The 21,941-nt window shown below is 36.4% G+C and overlaps 1 protein-coding gene across 1 annotated transcript in view; it reads right to left on the reverse strand.

Moving 5' to 3' along the window:
• LOC149533317 (ubiquitin-associated (UBA)/TS-N domain-containing protein) overlaps positions 1 to 20,721 on the reverse strand; it is an 84,035-nt gene extending 63,314 nt beyond the window's left edge. Inside the window, exons 1-4 of the mRNA XM_089805940.1 lie at positions 20,467 to 20,721; positions 20,329 to 20,379; positions 1,233 to 1,383; positions 652 to 753 (exon numbers count right to left, since the gene is read on the reverse strand). Of these exons, the coding sequence (XP_089662066.1) occupies positions 652 to 753; positions 1,233 to 1,383; positions 20,329 to 20,379; positions 20,467 to 20,583 (421 nt within the window). The 5' untranslated portion in view covers positions 20,584 to 20,721. The remainder of the gene's footprint in view (positions 1 to 651; positions 754 to 1,232; positions 1,384 to 20,328; positions 20,380 to 20,466) is intronic.
• Positions 20,722 to 21,941: the final 1,220 nt, after the last annotated feature.

The following is a 21,941-nucleotide window of genomic DNA, read 5'->3' on the forward strand; positions in this document are numbered from 1 at the left end:
TTATCACAGAGGGCTTTCCTGTGACTCATAGTGCCTCCCTTGCCACCTTTTGCCGCCCAGGCATTTTTAACTCAAAGAAGACATATCAAGTCCAAACAAGCATTTTAAACTAAAAGAAGATGAATCAAATCTAAACAAATTAAAGCTCCTTGGCTGATTTAATTGAACTTTTCTCTGTTTTTAGATCACATTGCTTGGCTGCAAATGGCTGTAATTGACTGTCAGATCAGTCCTGTGCGGTTTTTCCATATTTACAATGATTTGAAATTTTTTACAGCTGAAAGGCTTGATTTTCGGAAGTTTAATAAAGATGCTTCCTGGCAGGTTTAAAATGTTAACTGGCAAATTTAAAACTGTTTTAGAGCATGAGCCAATTTTACATGATGAAAAGCACACATAAGAACCTTATTATCTAATAGTTAATTTCTTGACAGTAGTTTATTTTACTATTCAGAACAAATTACCTAACAGATGAAAATACTGCCTCTGATGAGGAATATAAGATTAAAACACCCAAGAATGGACATTGTCAATCGATTATTAGCTCGTCTCCCTTAATTAAAGTGTAAATGTTTTTAAACTCAAGAAAAAATCTATAAGGAAATATCAGATTAAACACTAAGATTAGCATTTACTATTTATCCTCTCTACCTGAAAAGTGAAGTGCTCGTGTTGCGCGGCCTGTAGGAAAACCCATGGATTCAAGCTCTGCTAATAGCTCTTTATTAACCTCTGCAACCACCATATCTGTGCCTGATCCATGATATATTAGAATATCAGCAATTATAGAAAAGAAACCTAAGTCATAGCAAATATTCAAATAGATCCCATTTGACAGTAGTAAGCGATTTTTGACTGAAAGCAATTCAGCCAAAATCTAAGTTCAATGAAATTCCATTGCTCAAGTAACCTAGCACTACATTAGCAATTTCATACTGCTTACACCCAGACCTTCCAAATTGTGGCAATTCATTTGTTTAGGTTGCATCATATGCAAACGACAAATTCTTACAATTTCTACAGTATTTCGGTTTCCAGCCTTGCTATTTACTATTTCAGTCAGCAAAATAACACAACTGCAGAATACTTCATATCCTGTAATTTACACACATTCCTATATTGCAACTTTCTTAAGGTTCAAAAATTATCAGTCAGACCCTGAAAACGTACTAAAGTGATCTAGTAAGTTCTACAACCACAAGGCAGTGTTGTGATTAGATAAAAATACATACCTTCAGACATGGGAGTATCTTCTCCAACTACAGATAAAGAGGAGCTAGAAGAGGGATCCTTCTTCACCTCTAAATCAATGGGCTTAGCAGTCTCTGTAGTTTTGTCAGTAAACTCTGTGTGACCAGTCCTCTTTGTGTGTAAGTCGCTCTCCTGTGAAAATTTTAATGAAATTTCATAAAGATAAAAACAAATACCTATTGAGTTTGCAGCAAGTCTCTTCAATATTACAATCATCAAACCAAACCAAACATGACTTCCATGAAGCAACATAGCAACTAATTCAGGAAAAAACTTAAGCACATATTTAATCTTTATAGAACTTCAAAAATCATCTTTGAGTAAAATTTTGAAACTAACAAACCATGTAAGCTGCTAGAAAATCTCTTCAACATAATCATTATCAAACTAAGCGAAAAAAGAATATCATTAAACAAATTTACCACTAAATTAGAGTGGACTTTTAAAATATATTTATATGCATTTAAATTTTCATCAATACTCAGAAATATTTTTGCTAAACCTTTATTCAACCAATACTAGTAATTATTGCCAAAGAAAATTCAATGTCCTTGAAAATTTCTTGTATTTTATAATAAAAAGGCCAATCCCTCAGAGAAAAAGAATAAAGAACATTAGAAACTAGGGCAAATCCTCACATTAAAACACTGAAACACAGGGACACATTTCTAACCCCAAACCCCAGCATTTCAATGACAAGGACATCCCTGGGACATGGGGATAAGGACGCTGCCCCCACCTCAAATTCTAAAGATGGGGAGAGACGGCACAGCATCTCCAAGACATCTAAAGGATGCCCTAACATCCCTCAACCATCCCGAAGACACCTAAACATCTCCTATTGCCGAATGGCCAAAAAGCAGAACTTTGTATTTATTGAGTTTTAGGGTTGCACTTGAGCCCTAATTTTGGGGGTCCCATCTAGGCCATACCAAGCCTACAAAACCCCTCGAAGCTTTTCATTTTTACTGACAACTTCATTTCTCATTGTTTGCTACGGCAATAGAATAAAATAGAAACTAAGTTACCACATTCGCCTCTGGAACCCCAAAGTCGAGATATGATCCGCTGCAAATTCAAAAATGGTTCAAATTCGTTCTAAATTCATTGTTTGACTGAGACATTTGCATTAAATTCTTCTAACAGGACCCTGTACGAATTTCTGGCAAATTTGGCCGGCTTTCCTAGTACCCGCGCAAGCTTGGAGAGAATTTGCAACGATTTTGGGCCAGTTCAGTTAATTTGTTTTTGGCAAAATCCAAACATGTGACAGCATTAGTAATACAAGGCACGAAAAGACTTTTTTTTTATCATCCAAAGATGGCAGGGTATTCTTCTTCGACAGACCTGTCATTAGAAACAGAAGGGAATTAAAAACAGAAGGGCATTCTCCTTATTTGTCTAAAAAATGAATACAATTCTTTTTGTCTCCACTCTGCTTAACATTTCAGGGATTAAAAACCAGACATTGCCGATGCCTAGAATTGAGCTGGTGAAGATTCCATTGCCATCCTTGGATGGCCTGCCTGTAGGCATTAAGTCCACGACAAGCTTATCGAAGAGAGGAAGAACAGACTTAATACCGCTGCTCTTTGGAGTCTTGGATCTTTGTGAACAGCCTTTCACAGCACTGCTGAAAGTTGAAACTACTTTCCCCATATTTTGTCATACATGATGCAACGATCTACTAGACTCCTCGGATTACCACCAAATCAGGAATTCCCACTATTAATTTCAAGGTAGTCAACATGACTTTGATGAGTTTCATAATAGGGCAGAAAGTCATCTGAGAAAACAAAGTCCTTAGTCGTCCTTATTTCTCTAAGTAATATTCATTTTCATTGTAATAACAATATACAAGGTTTATTTAATATTTGTTCATTTTTAAAGGTTTTTTAATACATTTTTTACACAATATATATACATATACTAAATAAAAAAACTTGTATAAACAAACCCAAAACGAACCTGAACCCAACTGAAAATAATTATAGAGTAATATCAAACCTGAATCTCACGAATATCAAACCCGAATCTGAACCGGTAACTTAGAAAAGAAAGAAAAGAGTGATTGGACGAGTAAGGAGGGCAAGTGAAAGAGGGATGACAAGGAGCAGGTAGAAGGAGAAGGAAGATTCTGCACCTTCCTAAAGAGATTTTTCAACCACAAGGTAGGGTTTTTGTTTGTTTTATTTTATGATTCTCATTTGTTTTTGTTTTTTTTCTTGTTTCATTTTCAAAATTGGACTTGATGTTAAATGTTGAGGTCAGAATAGAGAATAATTTGATCATTCCAATGTTAAGTAACATTGGAATCATTCTTCATTTGTCCTCAAAATTCAAAAGTTTTAAAATTTGTTAAAACTAAAAATAAAAATTAGAGATTTTGTCTTTCAAAGTAGGCTGAAACTAAATGCTTATTGAATTTCTTCTGTGAAATGCAATGTCATTATGAGCTCTCATAGTCATGATATCAGTGAGAACGAGACAGAAAATCGTTCTCAGAGTGGAAGTGAATCGAAATATGAACCTAGGCATGAGGCTGAGGTGGGTGAGCATGGGGCTGATTGGGAAGGCCAACCTGGTTCCGTGGAAAGTGCACCACTTACAAAAGATTGCCCCTTCGAGCTTTGGCAAGTTTGCTTAGGGTACCTAAGATCCTAAGTCTCCTCTCAAACAACTTGCAACAAAAATAACAAGCAAATCAGTGATAAATAGTGGCACAAGGAAATAAAGATGCAATATGTGTAACATGGAATGGTTTGGCCGCATTACTAGAATTAATGCACACTTAATCTTTATTTAAGGAAAAGTTGTATATCCATCTACATTTTTGAACCTAGTTGCAAATATCAATCATAGAATTGAGATCAACAACCTTTGAGGTGTCCTTGATAACAATGCAGTTGCAATGCATCCTACTGTCTTATAGGATGTAGGTTAAAGTTGTAGTCGAATCATGAGAGGGTAGGGGGAATTTGAAATAACCTTACTAGAGATTTTTGCTAATAACAGATGTAAATAAACAGCCAGGCCAAGAGATAATTCATTCCATGTAATTTTCACAAAATTACAGGCTGTTCAATGAGGTATTTGTTAGCATGCAACAAAGAATCTTACTACCAAGACTACCAAATAAAACTTCAACGAGAGGTACCATTAAATTTCAAGCCTTGACTATGAGGTGTACCAAACAACGCATCTAGTTCAAGTTACAATCTTTGCCAAAAGCTGTTATGAACCAGATGCTGAAAATGGATCTCACTGTTTGAACTACTCCTGTTCATGGCAGCTGATCAAAATTAGCAGCAGTGATAGCCTTTGTACTGAGTGTGTTGTAGGTCTTCTACCAGGCTGAAGCAGTGATACATATCAGACTGACAATTTTGCTTGTTTGCCAAAATGAACAGTTTCAGCTCTAACAATACAACCCTTGAAGAGATTTATTGCTTCCAGAAAAGTCAGACTTCTGTCGCCGACCTGGGGCTACATTCAAAACTGCTGATAACAGGGGTTTTGTCCTGTTTGCATTCCAAATAGCAGACAACTCATATATTGACCAAAAGAAACATAATGCCCAATGAATAATGATAACAGGGGTATTGTCCTGTTTGCATGCCAAATAGCAGAGAACTCATATATCGACCAAAAGAAACATAACGACCAATGAATAATTCTTTTGAAGACATCAACATTCCTTATTATAACCACAGCCCTTCCAAAAAGCTTTGAATCTTCTAGATTATTCATAATGTCAATGATGCACAATTGCCAATGTTTAATTACATATTAATGAGCATCACGGCACTTCCTAGATGTAATAACATTATATCTTAAAGTGTGGCCCCATCATTAGACATAATGAATAATTAAATATATACAAATAAACTTTAGCTTTTTGGACCTAATATTTAATTATTCACTCATTCCCTTAATATTAAATTGATTTTCTGGCATCAGGGAATGGACAAGGTTAAATATTTCTTTTCTGCTGAACATCAGTTGGTTGGGACATTACAAAAATGCAAGATCCATAGTAACCCCATAGCTGGAAATTGTTCAGTGTGTAGCTCAAGAATGAGATAGATGATGCCACTGGGAAATTTTTTTTGCCAATGACATCCCATTTTTAGTTTGATCTTATTACAAGGAAATGATATTGATGGTGATGAGGATAGAACCATCATCGTTGCCACCACATGAGCACAAATTGAGGACCACAATCTTGGGTAAGAACTATTCTATGGTCAATGTTTTAATGGAGCAGATGACGATATGTTTGGTGGAGTCTAGATGAAGCATAGTTACAGATGGGTCAATGGGTATTAGGCATCATCTACTCATCAACATCATGATTACATGTGTAGAAGGCTCATACTTTCTCAACGCAATTGATTGTGGAGGGCATCATAAACATGGTGATTTTCAATTTGTGGTTCTCAGAATCGATATTACAGAGGTGGGACCACAAAATGTGGTGGAAAATGTGGTGGTCCAAGTAGTGATAAATGCAGCACATATGTGCAAAGCTGCAAGGAAGCTGATTGAGGCAGCCTGCAGACATATTTGGTGAACTCCATGTTGCATGCATGCCATAAACAATGCACCCAAGGACATGGGGAAGACTGACTGAATTAGAGGAGTGATAAGCAATGCAAGAAAAGTGCAGATGTTTATTTCAACCACCACACTTCCTATGCACTCTTTAAAAGCTTCACGAAGGAGTTCTTGAAACTAATTGAGACCAGATATGCATCCTACTTCATTCTATTGGAGAGAATAATAAAATTGCAAGAGGCCCTATTATTCATGGTTATCACTAGAGTGGAACCAGTGGGTCAAGGACAAGATAGATTAGGGGAACAGGGTGAAGTATATAGTGAAGAGTGATGTGTTTAACAATGGTGCAAAATACAGTCTCTATCATTGGGTTGGTTTTCTAGGCCATCAAATATAGGTATGGGGATGCACCTACCCTTGGAGAGGGTATGAGTGCATCCATTCTATACTTGACCAAATGAGCAAATTTGTGCAAGAGAAGGACCCGCTTTAGCATTCTAAAATAAGCACATTTGACCAATCATTCACCACAAATGAAATAAGATGAACACGCCCTTGAATGAGTGCATCCATTCTATACTTGACCAGATGAGCACCTTTGTGCAAGAGAAGGACCCGCTTTAGCATTCTAAAATAAGCACATTCAACCAATCATTCACCACAAATGAAATAAGATGAACATGCCCTTGCATATCATTCCTTACTCATTGAATCCGAAATGGTAAATACCTAGGCCTGGTAGATTTACACCTATTTGAGATGACGAGGTTAAGAAAGGATTCATCAAGTGCATTATAACATGTATAACCTTAGAGCTAGTGGCACAATTCTCACTATGTAGACAAAATTTGCCACTCAGGGGTATTTGAATGCAGCAAAGATGGATATAGGAACTATGGCACAAGAGGACCCGATTTCACAGTGCAACTGTCAAGAACAAAAATCAAAGATTGTCACACTAGCCATTTGTCTAGCATCTCAAGTTTCTAGTTCTCTAGCTACAAGAGGAATTGATCTACTTATAGCTTCATCCACTATTTTACAAGAAACAGACTTACCTCTAGGAGAGAAAAGAAGCTTGTGGTTGTACATAGTGCCTTGTATGTCATTAACTGCAAGACACGTGCATACAAGGAGAGTTTGGCAACACAGTTGAGATGTACAGCCAAAGGAGCCATTATAGATTGATGAAGATCAGGATGTTGTAGCTTCAAATGCAGGACTAGTTGGTGCTAATTTGGTAGACTTGACCATTAGGAGTCCAATAGTTCCCATGAGTTTTGCTGTGGGATGATTAGAGGTTTCTTTTCACTACATTTTAACATTTTAATATTGTTTTGATATCATGCTATTCATTATAATCATCTTTATGAAGTTTATAAGTCAAGTATTTAGTATTTGCAATTTTACTATTTTACTAATTTGTCAAAGTTTCATTTGAAATGTAATTATTATAGATCTTTTCATATCTAGCTGACCATATACTAAATGTATATCAGTACTAGCCTCTAAGCACCCCCACCACAACCCCCTTGCTATCCTCCTATCATCCTCAAATGAAAATCAAAGATTGTCACACTAGCCATTCGTCTAGTATCTCAAGTTTTTAGTTCTCTAGCTACATGAGGAATTGATCTACTTATAGCTTCATCCACTCTCTTACAAGGAACAGACTTACCTCTAGGAGAGAAAAGAAGCTAGTGGTTGTACACAGTGCTTCATATGTCATTAACTGCAAGACACGTGCATACAACAAGAGTCTGGCAACGCAATTGAGATGTACGGCGAGAAGAGCCATTATAGATTGAAGAAAATCAAGATATTGCAGCTTCAAATGCAGGACTGGTTAGTGTATATTTGGTAGATCTTGACCATTAGGAGTCTAATAGTTCCCATAAGGAGTTTGCCTATGGGATGATTAGAGGCCTCCCTTCACTGCATTTGAGCATTTTGCTAATGTTTTGATATCATACTATTCATTATAATCATCTTTATGATGTTTATAAGTCAAGTATTTAGTATTTGCAATTTTACTATTTTACTAATTTGTCAAAGTTCCATTTTAACTGTAATAATTATAGATATTTTCATATCTAGCATTCCATCTACTAAATGTATATGCACCCCCCACCACAAACCCTCACTATCTTCCTGTCATCCTCGAACTTAGGCCTTTGGTCCCCCTATCCTTGAAACCCATCCATGAGGAGGGGTGGAACACTACTTTCAAATGACAAAACATATATGTCCAAGGAGTTTTAATGCAATGGTATTATCAGGCACTTGTAATGATATTATTAAAGGCCTCCCTTCACCACATTTTGACATTTTGGTATTGTTTTGATATCATGCTACTCATTATAGCCATCTTTATGATATTTATTAGTCAAGTATTTAGTATTTGCAATTTCAATAGTTTAATGATATGTCATAGTTTCATTTGAAATGTAATTCTTATACATCTTTTCATATCTAGTATTTCATATACTAGATGTATACCAGTACATATCGAACTTAGGCCCTTTGTCCCCTACCCTCAAAACTGAACCCCCCATCCTTGACAAGGGATGGAACGGTACTTTCAAATGAAAAAGAATATATGTCCAAGGAGTTTTAATGTAATGGCATTATCAGGCACTTGTAGAAGCACAATCCATATTCAACAACTAACACAATATACCGTCCAAAAACTCTAACATGAATGTCTAGATTGTATCCTAACAATTATCGAGTACATGCAACCATCGCCCATGTTTATAAATCCAAGGAATGTAGCCAAGTCTTGGCCCACATGTTGTTAACAATATAACATTAGTTTATAGTGATGTAGAAGCATCCTGGGTGCAAGTGCAATCTTGCATCACCCAAAAATATTTCTACTTCCAATTTTGCAGTATTTGTGTTTTCAATAAGGGTTATTCATGTACAGAGTTGCTATTTGTGGAGCTTGCTAGTTTTAGTAAATTGGTATTATGTGCTCAGATTGTTCTAATCTCATACATAGAGGTTCATCTTTGACATATCAGCCTATTGGTTGAGTTTCATTGTCATATCATATGTATTGGTACAGTCATTGCAGATTTTTTGTATGAATTTTGGCTATCCAAACTTCAGGTTCAATGATGAAGGCCTAAATGGCTCCAAGACAAGGCAAAACCTCGATTGATGGACACTTGCACCATGAACCATTGTAGATCATTAGCCGAGAATTCCAAAATGGGGTCATAAAAGCCCATCGAGTCAACACTTTGCTAGTTATGGTCTCCAAAAGTGGACCCATCCAAAAATGTAATTTGTAAATTGTCTTGAGTCAATCCTTTGTGCTAAGTTTAGATAGTTTTGTCATTATGTAACGGAATTTCCGAACTTTCAAGGAGAGAATATTAATTGATTTCTATATCTCTCTCTTGGCCATTTGATATTGGTATAAGTATTATCTCTAAGAGACATGTCATGAAAGGCCATGTCTCCACAATGTGGAGCCATGTCTGTTCATGGCATGGCTCTTCATTTAAACAAACTTAGTCATAACTGTAATATTCCTCCTTGGATATTTTAAAACTAATATGATTTCTTTCCAAGGTATTTTACCAAACAGTTGGCATGCACTAAACTGTCGTATATTAAATGATCCCCTGTACTTGTTTATCCTTAATAATCGTAAATCAAACAGGTCATCATAGCCCCCTATCTTTAGTTTAAAATTTACAGCGTTCAAAGGAATGGAATATAGCAATATAATCATACAACATAGTTATGTATACAGTGAATAAAACTGAAATGCAATCATCACTTAATATGCCGGGTATCTCATCAAATAGTCTCAGACGTTAAGAAAAATGAGTAACAACCCATTCAAAATTGGTATTAATAAGTGTTATTATTTATTTTGTAAACCAAACAATATGCAATCACCATGAATTTTGAAGGTAGGTAAGGAGTTCACAGACCCATGTGTTGTAAATAGGGCCGCTTTCACCTTCAATGCCCAGTTGACTTGCACTCTAACCTTCCTATGGCCTAGAAGATAGTAGAAGGAGCTGCCCAATAACGTGTGTAATCCTGTGCGGCTGGTCAGTATCTCCACAAGTTACCACCACTGCGTTGTCTTCTTTACTGTCGGCTATCTTCTTCCTACGACAAAGAGTATTCCTCCTTGGCTCTCTATCCCCTATGGACAACTATCGAACCTTCCCTTCTCAGTTGTTAGTTCTTAATGCCGATAGTATCCTGTATATGCTGGACTGAAATCTGAACTACTGTTCGTACCTACTGTTGCCATGGGGTTCCAGATTTCTGCATATCATCTCCAACTCAGCTATCATAGATAGTGTGAACACTAGGTTTTCATCTAGATTCACTCATTCCCAAAAGGTTTGTCATCTTTTGGAAAAACCAGTCACATTAAAGCAACCAAATCTTTCAATATATTCAATTCATAAATTCTTGTATGCAAATCCCAAGACGAAGTCTCCTACTTATAACCTCGAAGTGAGGGAAAAGTGTTGGGATAAGAGAAGTGGGATTAAACTTCCAATTTCGTCCTGTAGTCACTTAAGTCACCTTATAAAGTAAATGACTTTTAAAACATAAAGTAACTTTATAAAAGCACTTTCAATATATTAAGTGACGACTTAAGATAAATCTCCCTTGTGACTGGCAGACAACCTGACTGGTGATGGTGTTAATCTATCAAGATGTGGAGATAGATTAACTTGGCACCATCAAACTAGTGTGGGAGAGGGGACATGACAATAACCCAGATTAGTTAGTACTTAACCAATTTTATTATTGCAAATCATTGATCTACATAGAAAGTGAATGGACCAGTTGCTCGATCCAAACTATGATCCAATATAAGTATGCTCGATCATAGCTTGGTCAATTCTATGCATGTATATCAAATCATTACTTGATCTACACCAAGAGAATAATATAATCTACAAATTCAAATTTCAGTATACTTACTGTGATATATAGAGTTTTGATTTAATACAAGAATGATTTCTTTATCTCCAGGGTATATAAAATGATCATTCTTATTGAGCACAAGAACTGTGTATAATGAACTAACATACGTACACATATATAATCAATACAAGCAATCTTACTTATATCTGACCGAAGCTACTATGTATCAACACTCCCTCTTAGCTAGGGAAGACAACTAAGTATAACACAATTTACATATCACCTAACTCGTGGTATTAACGAATATAGAGAACATCAAGTCACATGACATTCTTATATCCTACCAAAGCTACTATATATCAATACTCCCTCTTAGCTAGGGAAGACGAAATATATATTTCAATAAGTTCACCTTATTTGGAAGAGTGATATCACCTATCTTGTGACATAAAAAATATAATATGCTTAAGAACATCAAGTCATGTGATATTCTTCTTATATGTATAATATATATCTAAGTTATGGTAAGTGCAATAACATCAAGTCTCATGATGTCTATCATAACACATCATGGCGTCTCACCATGATTATCTCATAAAGAACATAATGATTTGCAATAGGTATCACATCTCATGATATCCATCAAAATGCTCAAGAGATACTAAGTATGACATATTTAGATACCACCTTACTCATGATATCAAGGAGTATATTGAACATCAAGTCAGCATGATATTCATATATCTTGGTTATGGTATGTGCACTGACATCATATGTGCACTGACATCATGTCGCATGATGTCTACCATAACTCATCATGGCATATCCATAGATATTATGTCACATAATATCCACCATGATTATCTCATAAACAACATATTGATACAAACCATATCAAGTTAGCATGATATCTATCAATAAGTCCATGGGATTTAACTATCAAGACATTTCCATGAATATCAAGTCAACATGATATTCGTCGTAATAGTAGACATTGTAAAGTCATTACTTTACAATGTTGAATGCAAGTGTAGATTATCAGAGAGATTGTCACCTTTCAGTAATGTACATAGGGGGCCCATAAAGTCATGGAGTCACACACATGACAATAAAAGATTTTACATAGAGTTACCACAGATCCTCTCGCGTAGTGTTGTCATGTCATCACACACACGACATCCAAAGTTTGCATGAAATCACCACAAATTCTCTGACATGAAGAAGAAATCCAATAAAGTACATTTTAAGAAATCATTGATGCTAAGGCTCCTCAGCAAGGACTCCATTCTTCATTGCTCCAACTCCAAGATAGTCTCCAAATGCACAAACTTCACTTGGTATGAGACTTGGTAAGAATATCAGCCGTTTATATTGTTGTGATAATCTACCTTGTCTAGAAACCATCTCCATGGTCTACTCCCTCTAAATCACTATGATCAAAGATCCACTTGGTAGATTTTCTAGCAACTCTCTCTATTCTAATCACAACATTATTCGTAGTAGTCTCTCATATTTAAGCATTCTAGTCTGATTTCATAGTAACATGAATGAATGTGATAAATAACCTATGGATTTATCCCAACATTGGGCTATAGCAGGCATTTATGCTAATGTGACCCTTTTTGAAGCACTAATCACATGTATATAGTCCTTGACTTCCAAGCTTACCTATGATGGATGTGCTGACTCCCTCTCAATGATGTCTCCTTCTCAATAGGGACAACATTCATACAACATTAGAACTTAATATGCTAGCATCTGATTTAGATAATTTCAATACTTATTCAAAACATTTACCAAAGGGTGGGAGATATGCTAAATGTATTAATGAAAGCAGTCTGCATTATCTCTTATCTTCCCATTGCATCCTCTTATGAAAAGAAATTGTTCCTTGTTAGAAGGAATCTCAAATACATCTGGTACTCTAACCTCAGTGTTGTGCTGAAAGCTGTTCAAACAGACTCTTTATAAGTTAGGCTTCCACAAACAATCTTTCCTTATTTCGTTCAGCAATGAAATTACGAACAATTATATTTACCACACTGAAGCATCTAGTAATATGATCTGATGGTTGAGTGTCCTTTGGCCCTCATCATAATTCACCATGTTTAGAACAATTCAGCGTGATATCCAATATAATCCTAGCATCAGTGTTTTCCTTTCTTCTTATCAGCTGTGAATGGCTCCAACCACGTAGGTTTGTGTCTAAGTATTACCTTCTAAGCACTTGAAAACAGGTTGCCTAGCATTCCATATGACAAACATTGGGATAATGTTCGATCTTGAACCCGTAAAATATTCTCATTCATATGTGTAGCCATTACACCCAGCACGAAGGATATGGCCTCTATGAAACCATGATATCACATGGTGGTTGAACTTCCAAACCCAATATCTAAATAGCGAGTGCAATTTTGTAGTTCTAGGCTACAACACACCAGTACCAAAAAATAGTCCACAGTCACAGGATTCTACACCATAGCCATGGACACTTTGGACCAATACTCTCTTCAAGCTTGGCAGAGTCTACCTGTGGACTCTTCCCATGTCCCACTCTAATGGATGGTATTTTGCCTGGGCAATAAATACAACTGCTACAATTATCACGATGTAACTAGTTTCTATACTACATCCAATCATCATTAATATTGCCTTCTATTAAATAGTCTCAATGTGGCAAAAATACAACATTATTTGGTAGTACGCTTGAATTCTTAGATTCAAAAATATTTCCTTAAAATTTGTGTAAATAATCTTCATAAACACAGAGAAATACAAAAGTCTTCATAGCAATGATGCACACCTGACAACAATCACTGCAAGCAGCTATGAACCAAAAAATAAGAAATGTCTCAGCAATGCCTTTGGAATGAAATGACTGGAATACACTAATCTCCATATATATCAATGTTCTATGACTTAGATTTCTAACCTTAATGCTCTAATACCATGTTAAGTTTAGATAGATTTGTCATTATGTAACGGAATTTCCGAACTTCCAAAGAGAGAATATTAATTGATTTCTATATCTCTCTCTTGGCCATTTGATATTGGTATAAGTATTGTCTCTAAGAGACATGTCATGAAAAGACATGTCTCCACAATGTGGAGCCATGTCTATTCATGGCATGGCTCTTCATTTAAACATAGTCATAACCCAGATTAGCTAGTACTTAACCAATTTTATTATTGCAAATCATTGATCTGCGTAAAAAGTGAATGGATCAGTTGCTTGATCCAAATTATGATCCAATATAAGTATGCTCGATCATAGCTTGGTCAATTCTACGCATGTATATCATATCATTACTTGATCTATACCAAGAGAATAATATAATCTGCAAATTCAGATTTAAGTATACTTACCGTGATATATAGAGTTTTGATTTAATAAAAGAATGATTTCTTTGTCTCCGGGGTATATGAAATGATCATTCTTATTGAGCACAAGAATTGTGTATAATGAACTGACATACATACACATATATAATTAATACAAGAAATCATCCATATATCTAACCGAAGCTACTATGTATCAACACTCCCTCTTAGCTAGGGAAGAGAACTAAGTATAACTCAATTTAAATATCACCTAACTTGTGGTATTAAGGAATATAGAGAACATCAAGTCATACGACATTCTTATATCCTACCGAAGCTACTATGTATCAATACTTTGTAATAAAGTGTAATGAAATGATATAATATGAGGTTGGTTAGCCTCAAGGGTTAGGGCTTAGTGTCTAGAACCTTCCCGGGCAATAAAAGGTGCCTGTATAAGGAAGGCTCGTAGGTTACCTAGGCCACTTATGGGTGATAATCGCAGTTTTGTCTTGCAGCCTATTGTAAGGAAGGCGCCCATGTGAGTTTGCATATTGTAATTATGTAATTCCACACTTGCGGTGATAATAAGAAGCCCATATTTTATTCTCGCAATCTGTGTTGTTCTATGTTTTTGTTGTTTGTTTGGGCTAAGCATGTGGACAAATTGCCAATTGTGAGGCAGTTTGCACTAGAGTTTGAACGAAAGTGCAAAAATGCCTGCACGAAGAAAGCACGGTGGAAGAGTCGTAAGTGTTACACCTGAGGGCTTTAGAACCCTCCAGAGATAGGTACAAGCATTGGAAGAACAAATGCACAAATGAATAAATCTTGTCGTAGGAGATGAAAGTGAGGATGAAGGAGAAGAAGAAAATGTTAAAGAAGAAGCAATCCTGAATCTAGAAGAAGAAAGGCTTTTTAGAGCCATCTCCAAGACTGGAAAAAGACCTATGTTTGAAGTTGCCACATTTTTGGAAAACCTTAACCCAGAGGAATTGATCGATTGGATCAATGAATTGGAGGAATACTTTGAGTATGAAGATATTGAGGATCCTATTAGGGTCAAATTTGCAAAGGCCAAACTAAAGGGTCATGCAAAGATCTAGTGGCAGGAGATTCAGTTGGAGTAAAATAGAAGAGGGAAGAACAAAGTCACAAGATGGCACCGGATGATAGCTAAATTGAAGTGACAATTCATTCCCATGGAGTATGAGCTTGATCTATTGAATAAAATGTAAGGGTTGAAGCAAGGGGAAAGATCTGTCCAAGAGTAACTGAAGAGTTCTACCAAGCTCTCATCGGAAGAGGCTATGCAGAAGCTGACAAGGAGAAAGTTGCCCGTTACTTTAATGGGTTGAGGCCAAGTATTCAAGAGGAATTGAGTCTCATTTGAATGAACAGTATTGAAGAGGCATATTAATTTGCCCTAAGAGTTGAGGAAAATTTGAATAAGAAGTTCGAAAACGAAAATAGCGGAAGAGGTCGCAGTGGAAGATCTGGCAGACGGTCTTATGGAGGCTGAAATGATGATCAGAAGAACAAGGATAAGACCAGCACTAGCAATCAGAATCAAAGGGAAAACAATTCTAATCGTTTCCATGATCAAAACAATAGAGATCAGAGAGGAAAAGGAAGAGGGCAAGGCTCTGGAAGAGGAGGCTTCCATAGAAAATGTTTCCATTGCGTAAAAGAAGGTCATAGAGCATTTGAGGGTTCCCAGCGCCAAGGAAGGACTGATAAAAGAACTGAAGGCCAAGCCAAAGTAGCGCATGTTGATGAAGATGCAAAATCCTCACATTCTGAAGATGCTAAAAGAGGATAAGTCCAAGTTAACAGAAGAGTCTTGTTGAGTGGTGAGAATGAACCTAATCAAAGGAGGAGCCTATTATGCACAAGGTGCAAATGTGAAGATAAGTGTTGTGATGAGATCATTGATGGTGGAAGAACTGACAATTTGGTGTCTAAAAAGATGGTCATGAAGTTAAAGCTCAAGGGGCAGAAACACTCGCATTCATACTGCATTGCCTGGGTGTAGGATGGTCAATGAGCAGTGCCTAGTTAAGTTCAAGATTGGAAGCTACCAGGATGAGGTGCTATGTGATATCATACCTATGGACATATGTCATATGTTGTTGGGTAGGTCGTGGCAGTTTGACAGGCATGTTGTACATGATGGGCATGCAAATACCTATAATCTGGCAAAGGATGGAGTGAAACATAAGTTGAAGCCAATAGGGAAGAAAGAAGAAAAGGTATGTAGTGCTGCTAGAATATGTTTTGTTGATACTCAAGGGTATGAGGCATGAGCCTATGTGTTTTGTTGTAATCCCAAAAGATGGTAAAGAAATAGAGGAGGTACCTGCAGAAGTTGCAGATTTCTTGGGAGAGTTTCCTAACATTGTGTCAAATAATGTACCTAATGGATTACCCCCAGTGAGAAAGATCAGTCACCAAATTTACTTGATTCTAGGAGCCAATTTGCTAAACCAAGCAGTGCATAGAATGACACCAGCAATAAATGAAGAGTTGAAGAGACAAGTTCATGAGTTATTGCAGAAGGGGTTGATTCGAGAGAGCCCGAGTCCTGTGTTATTCACAAGATCACAATCAAGTACAGATTTCCATTGCTTTGGTTGATGAGAATTATTATTGGCCACAATTACAGCAATATGTCAAGAAGTTTGTGCAGTGTTGCAAAGTATGTCAAATGGCAAAAGGACTAAAGTAAAATATAGGGTTGTAATAGCCATTACCTGTACCTGAGAAGCCATGGGAAGATGTCAACATCAATTTCTTTCTTGGATTACCAAGGACACAGCAAGAGTATGACTCAATATTTGTGGTGGCTGACAGATTTTCAAAAATGGTACATTTCATTCTGTGCAAGAAGACTAGTGATGATGTTCATGTGGCAGAGTTGTTTTTTAGAGAAGTGGTGAAACTACATGATCTGTCAAAGAGTATAGTTTCTGATTGAAATACCAAGTTTGCTGGGTATTTCTAGCGTACATTGTGGAAGAAAATGAAGACAAATTTGAAATTTAGTTCATCCCATCACCCATAACTGATGGACAAACATAAGTTGTGAATTGGAGTTTGGGGAATTTGCTAAGATGCTTGGTTGGGGATAAGCCAAAAGGTTGAGATCTGATTTTACCACAAGCAAAATTTGCAAATAATTAAATCTATCAACAGGAGTATTGATAAATCACCATTCCAAATTGTCTATGGGAGCAATCACAAAATTGCTTCTGAATTGAGGCAGTTGGATAAAAGGGAAATAAGTAGTACGGAAGCAGAAGATTTTGCTAAAAATTTGAAAAACATCCATGAGGAGGTGAGGAAGCACATTACAAAGATAAATACATAGTATAAGGCTAAGGAAGATGTGAGAAAGAGGTATAAGGAATTTCACATTGGAGATAACGTCATGATTCATTTGAGGAAGGAGAGATTTCTAGTGGGTGCATATAATAAGCTAAAAATGAATAAGTTTGGACCATGCAAGATAGTAAAAAGGCATGATTCTAGAAATGCCTATAAAGTAGAGTTGCTAGCTGAAGTGAACATTCGACCAGTGTTTAACATTTCAGATTTGACAGACTATTATGAGGGAGGTGACGAAGATGACATTGCAGAAGCACAATGGAGTATTCTGGAATCTACTTCAGCTACACAAGAGATTGAGGAAATATTGGACAGCCATGAGGGAAGAAGCACAAGGAACAGAACATATGAAGAGTAATTGGTCAAATGGAAAGGGAGACCAGTAGAGGAATCATCATGGCTAGCACGAGAGGAGGTTGACTGTCTTGGTTTTCCTCTGACTACCTGAGACGTGACAGGATCACTTCTCAAATTACCCCAGGTGTCTGATGTAAGAGCATCCTGAGTGTAAGGGCAATCTTGCATCACCCAAAAATATTTCTATTTCCAATTTTGTAGTTTTTGTGTTTTCAATAAGGGCTATTCATGTAGAGAGCTGTTATTTATGAGAGCTTGCTAGTTTTAGCAAGTTGGTATTATGTGCTCTAATTGTTCTAAAATCATATATGGAGGTTTATCCTTGACATATCAGCCTATATGTATCGGTGCAGTCATTGCAGATTTTTAGTATGAATATTGGCTATCCAAACTTCAGGTCCAACAATGAAGGCCTAAATGGCTCTGAAACGAGACGAAACCTCGGTTGATAGATGTTTGTGCCATCATCCGCTGTAGATCGCTAGTTGAGGATTCTGGAATGGGGTTATAATAGCCCATGGGTCAACAATTTGCTAGTTATGGTCTCTAGAAGTGGACCCATCTGAAAATGTAATTTGTAAAATGTCTTGAGTAGATCCTTTATAATAAAGTGTAATGAAATTATATAATATGAGGTTGGTCAGCCTCAAGGGTTAGGGCTTAGTGTTTAGAACCTTCTAGGGCAGTAAAGAGTGCCTATATAAGGAAGGCTTGTAGGTTATCTAGGGCAGTTGTGGGTGATAGTTGCAGCTTTGTCTTGCAGACTGTTGTAAGGAAGGCGCATGTGGGTTTGCATATTATAATTATGTAATTTCAGTAATAAGAAGCCCATATTTTGTTCTGACAATTTGTGATGTTCTATGTTCCTATTATTTGCTGTGGTATTAATGGGAGCACCCTTCATCACATAGCATCTCTTAGATTTAAAATAGGCAAATCCACAAATGTCAAACGGTAAATGCTTTTAAAATATGTTCAAAATAATACAACCCTGTTTTCCCTTGTCTAAGCATTAGGATTACTCACCAGTGGTCATCAACATTTCTATCCCCAATCTATGAACGTACAATAGGTTGGGTTCAGCCCCAAGGATCAGTCCACCAAGTGGTTAGCGAACGTTAGATGCAGTTTTATGTTACACCCAATTTGCTTGGACAACAGGCTTTGCGAGAACACAAGACTATGGGTTCACGTAATGTGCAAAATAAATCACACGAGGCAATGTTTGCAAATATTACCTAACATCGATCTAGAAAAAATAATCAGATGGCCCACTGTTAGCTTGGTGAACAATTCTGCTATTTTCGGCAAGACTAAGTTTCAATCCTTGTCAATTGCAATCAGAGTTTGGCCCAGTCTTCGTGTATACAGGCTTCTGCCTAGCACTGACTGAGTGGTTTCCAGCATCCAAAAAATTGTCGGACATATCTACCCATATCAAAATATATATATATGAAAAGTCAATCGGACGAGTTTGACTGGTAATTTGGCAGGCCTTTCATAGTGAATCTCCTAGTTGAAAACCCCACATGAATTATTAATTTGTTTTGTGAAAAATTGTGTAACATTCTTCATCTAATTTTTTTTGCGTGGTATAAAACAGAGAAACTAAAATTGAATAACAATAGACATTGTTCAGGATTCTGAGTACCACAGTTGTGTGAAATGCTGCATCCAAGGACGCAACGTACATAAAATGTTTCTTACCCAATTTTGTGTTGTATTTTACGAAAGAAGAGAAAGTGAAATTCTGATACGCTCTGGATAAAAATCTGGGTTGTACATACCACATGTAGTAATATTGAGCAACAGACCGCACCAAATTGTGGATTCAAACTACCTAAAACAGATTATGCCATGTACAATTCATGTATAATATCTGCATTCACTTCTAGGTCAAGCAAGCCACAACGAAGCTGAATCGAGTGACATGTTGAATCCAATTTAAGGTACAGCCTACCTAAGTACATGATGCTAGACATAAATACTGCGCTAATTGTGCATCCACATATAGGTGCAATATACCACAGCAAAATAAAATAAAGCAACATACCGCATCCAATTGTGGATGCAACCTATCTAAAACAGATTGTGGTAGGTATGAATCCTTGGTGCAGCCTGCCACAACAAACTAAATTGAGCAACACATGCACCCAATTGATGAAATCGGGTGCAAGCTAAAGCAAAAAATTAACACTAGGTTTAAGTGGTTAATGAATTCGATTGAATAGACAACTTCTATACGAGTAGCTTACCAAGGAATTTCATTGTTGTGTTTAAATCTACGTCAGTGAGCCCCTGAATATCGATTATTCAATTTCATTTCGCGTCGTTAATATTTGTTTCCCTAAAAAAACTACACTGTGGACTAAAAAGAAGTGGCAAATCTACATTAAGCACGCATTTCCCTACCGTTGATCTAGACTTCAATTTTTGCATCGCATTAGATATATCCATCAAAGTCCAATTAAACACAATGGCTCCTGTAAAACAATATAACCGCAATGCAACTAAGGGTTCTTAGGGTGAAATATAACTTACAGTCTTAGATCGGCAAGGTTTTCCGCAAGTCGCGCAGATTAGATTAAGCACCTGAGGGCATCAAAGATTAGCTAAAACAACAACGACCATATTGGGGCAGAAATTGTAAAGAAGTTTTATATGAGAAGATTAAATTACAGCTTCGGTTGATTCAGAGAAACTGGCGTGGCCAGTGAGTTCGGCGTGCTCTTGAGCTTCCTCGACGCTTCTTAATTGAGAACCGCAGTCCCCACACATGAGCGATAGACCTGCCATCGCCAATCAATTCGAAACGCACAGAAACAAATTCCTTCCAGTCACGCGCGAATCTGGTTCGGTTTCTCTGCCTTCGCTTTTTTTCATGCCCTCGGCTCTCCTCTCTTCATTTTTCAAAAAGTAATTATGTTTTTTTACGGAGGCATTCATCAACGAACCTCACAATTTATGTGGCTGGTTGATCTCCAAACAAAATACATTCACAAAAATACAGCGAAATTTTTTCAAAAATGTTGTTATTTTGGATCACAAAATATATAAATCATGAATATTAAATGATGAAAAAAAATTTTAAAAATCATTGTGTTTTAATTTTTTTGAAATTTAGTCAATGGTGCAATTTGTAGAGAGGATAATCGTGTTTACAATTTATCATTTTCACATATAGCTTATTTGAAGAGGACAAGATAAAAGAGGCTGCTGGTTTTTTTTGGTTAAGATCCATATCAAAAGATTAGAAATAGAGAGGAATTCGGAAATTATCTGATCTTGTGGATGTCATTAAAAAGCATTCATTCATTTGTTCATTCAATAGAGGGATAGGCAACGGTTCACTATTTGCCTTTCAAGTCGCGCTTATACTATTAAATATAAATTGTTTTGATTATAATTTATTAAAATTATTCAATTTTGTTAATTTTATTCTATTTGTCTTGGTATGCAGATTTTAACCCATTCATTGATAACTTCTATTTTTTTTGGTTTGGGTGTGATTGCCAAATTTGCCCTTACTTTTATGGAAATCTACATGTTTGCATGTTAAAGCAAATTCTATTGACAAGTTCATTTTTAGATTGAGATTTTTAGAAGAACACTCTACATTTACTTTGTGTTCATCATTTACATAAGCATTGGTTTTGATGGAGTTGGATCTTACCTATCCATTCTTCCTAAGGTTAGAATCAAGTTTGACCCCAAGTATTGGAATGAAATGATGGAATATGAAGGTATGGCTTTTAGGTGTAGGCATGGTTATGTTATAGGACCATTAGAAAAGGATGCTACAAGACATATGGCAAAGGATTGCTTAAAACCTTCTCCTCCGGTAATGGCACTTGATAGCACTAGAAAATAGGCTACTTAATGGAAAGGAGTTAAACCTGAGCATCAACATATTTTTCCTCTTGCACAAAAGTTACTAATTTTGAGACTTCAATGCCAGGAAAGTCTGGGTTAATCAACATCCTTTATAGTGGCTTCAAAGTTGGCATGTTCTCCAAACAAGAGTGTTAAGAAGAAAGGTAAGACCTCTATTAGTGTGTTTAATTGTTGAACCTAGAAAGTCATTTTATCACCTATGTTTACTTAGGGACCGCATTGGAATATTCCCACTTTAGATGATGGTAGGACTTTTCCAC

The sequence above is a fragment of the Cupressus sempervirens genome, chromosome 10 (genome assembly GCF_028749045.1).
Source record: "Cupressus sempervirens isolate cs-2001-9-10 chromosome 10, ASM2874904v1, whole genome shotgun sequence".
Taxonomy (NCBI): domain Eukaryota; kingdom Viridiplantae; phylum Streptophyta; class Pinopsida; order Cupressales; family Cupressaceae; genus Cupressus; species Cupressus sempervirens.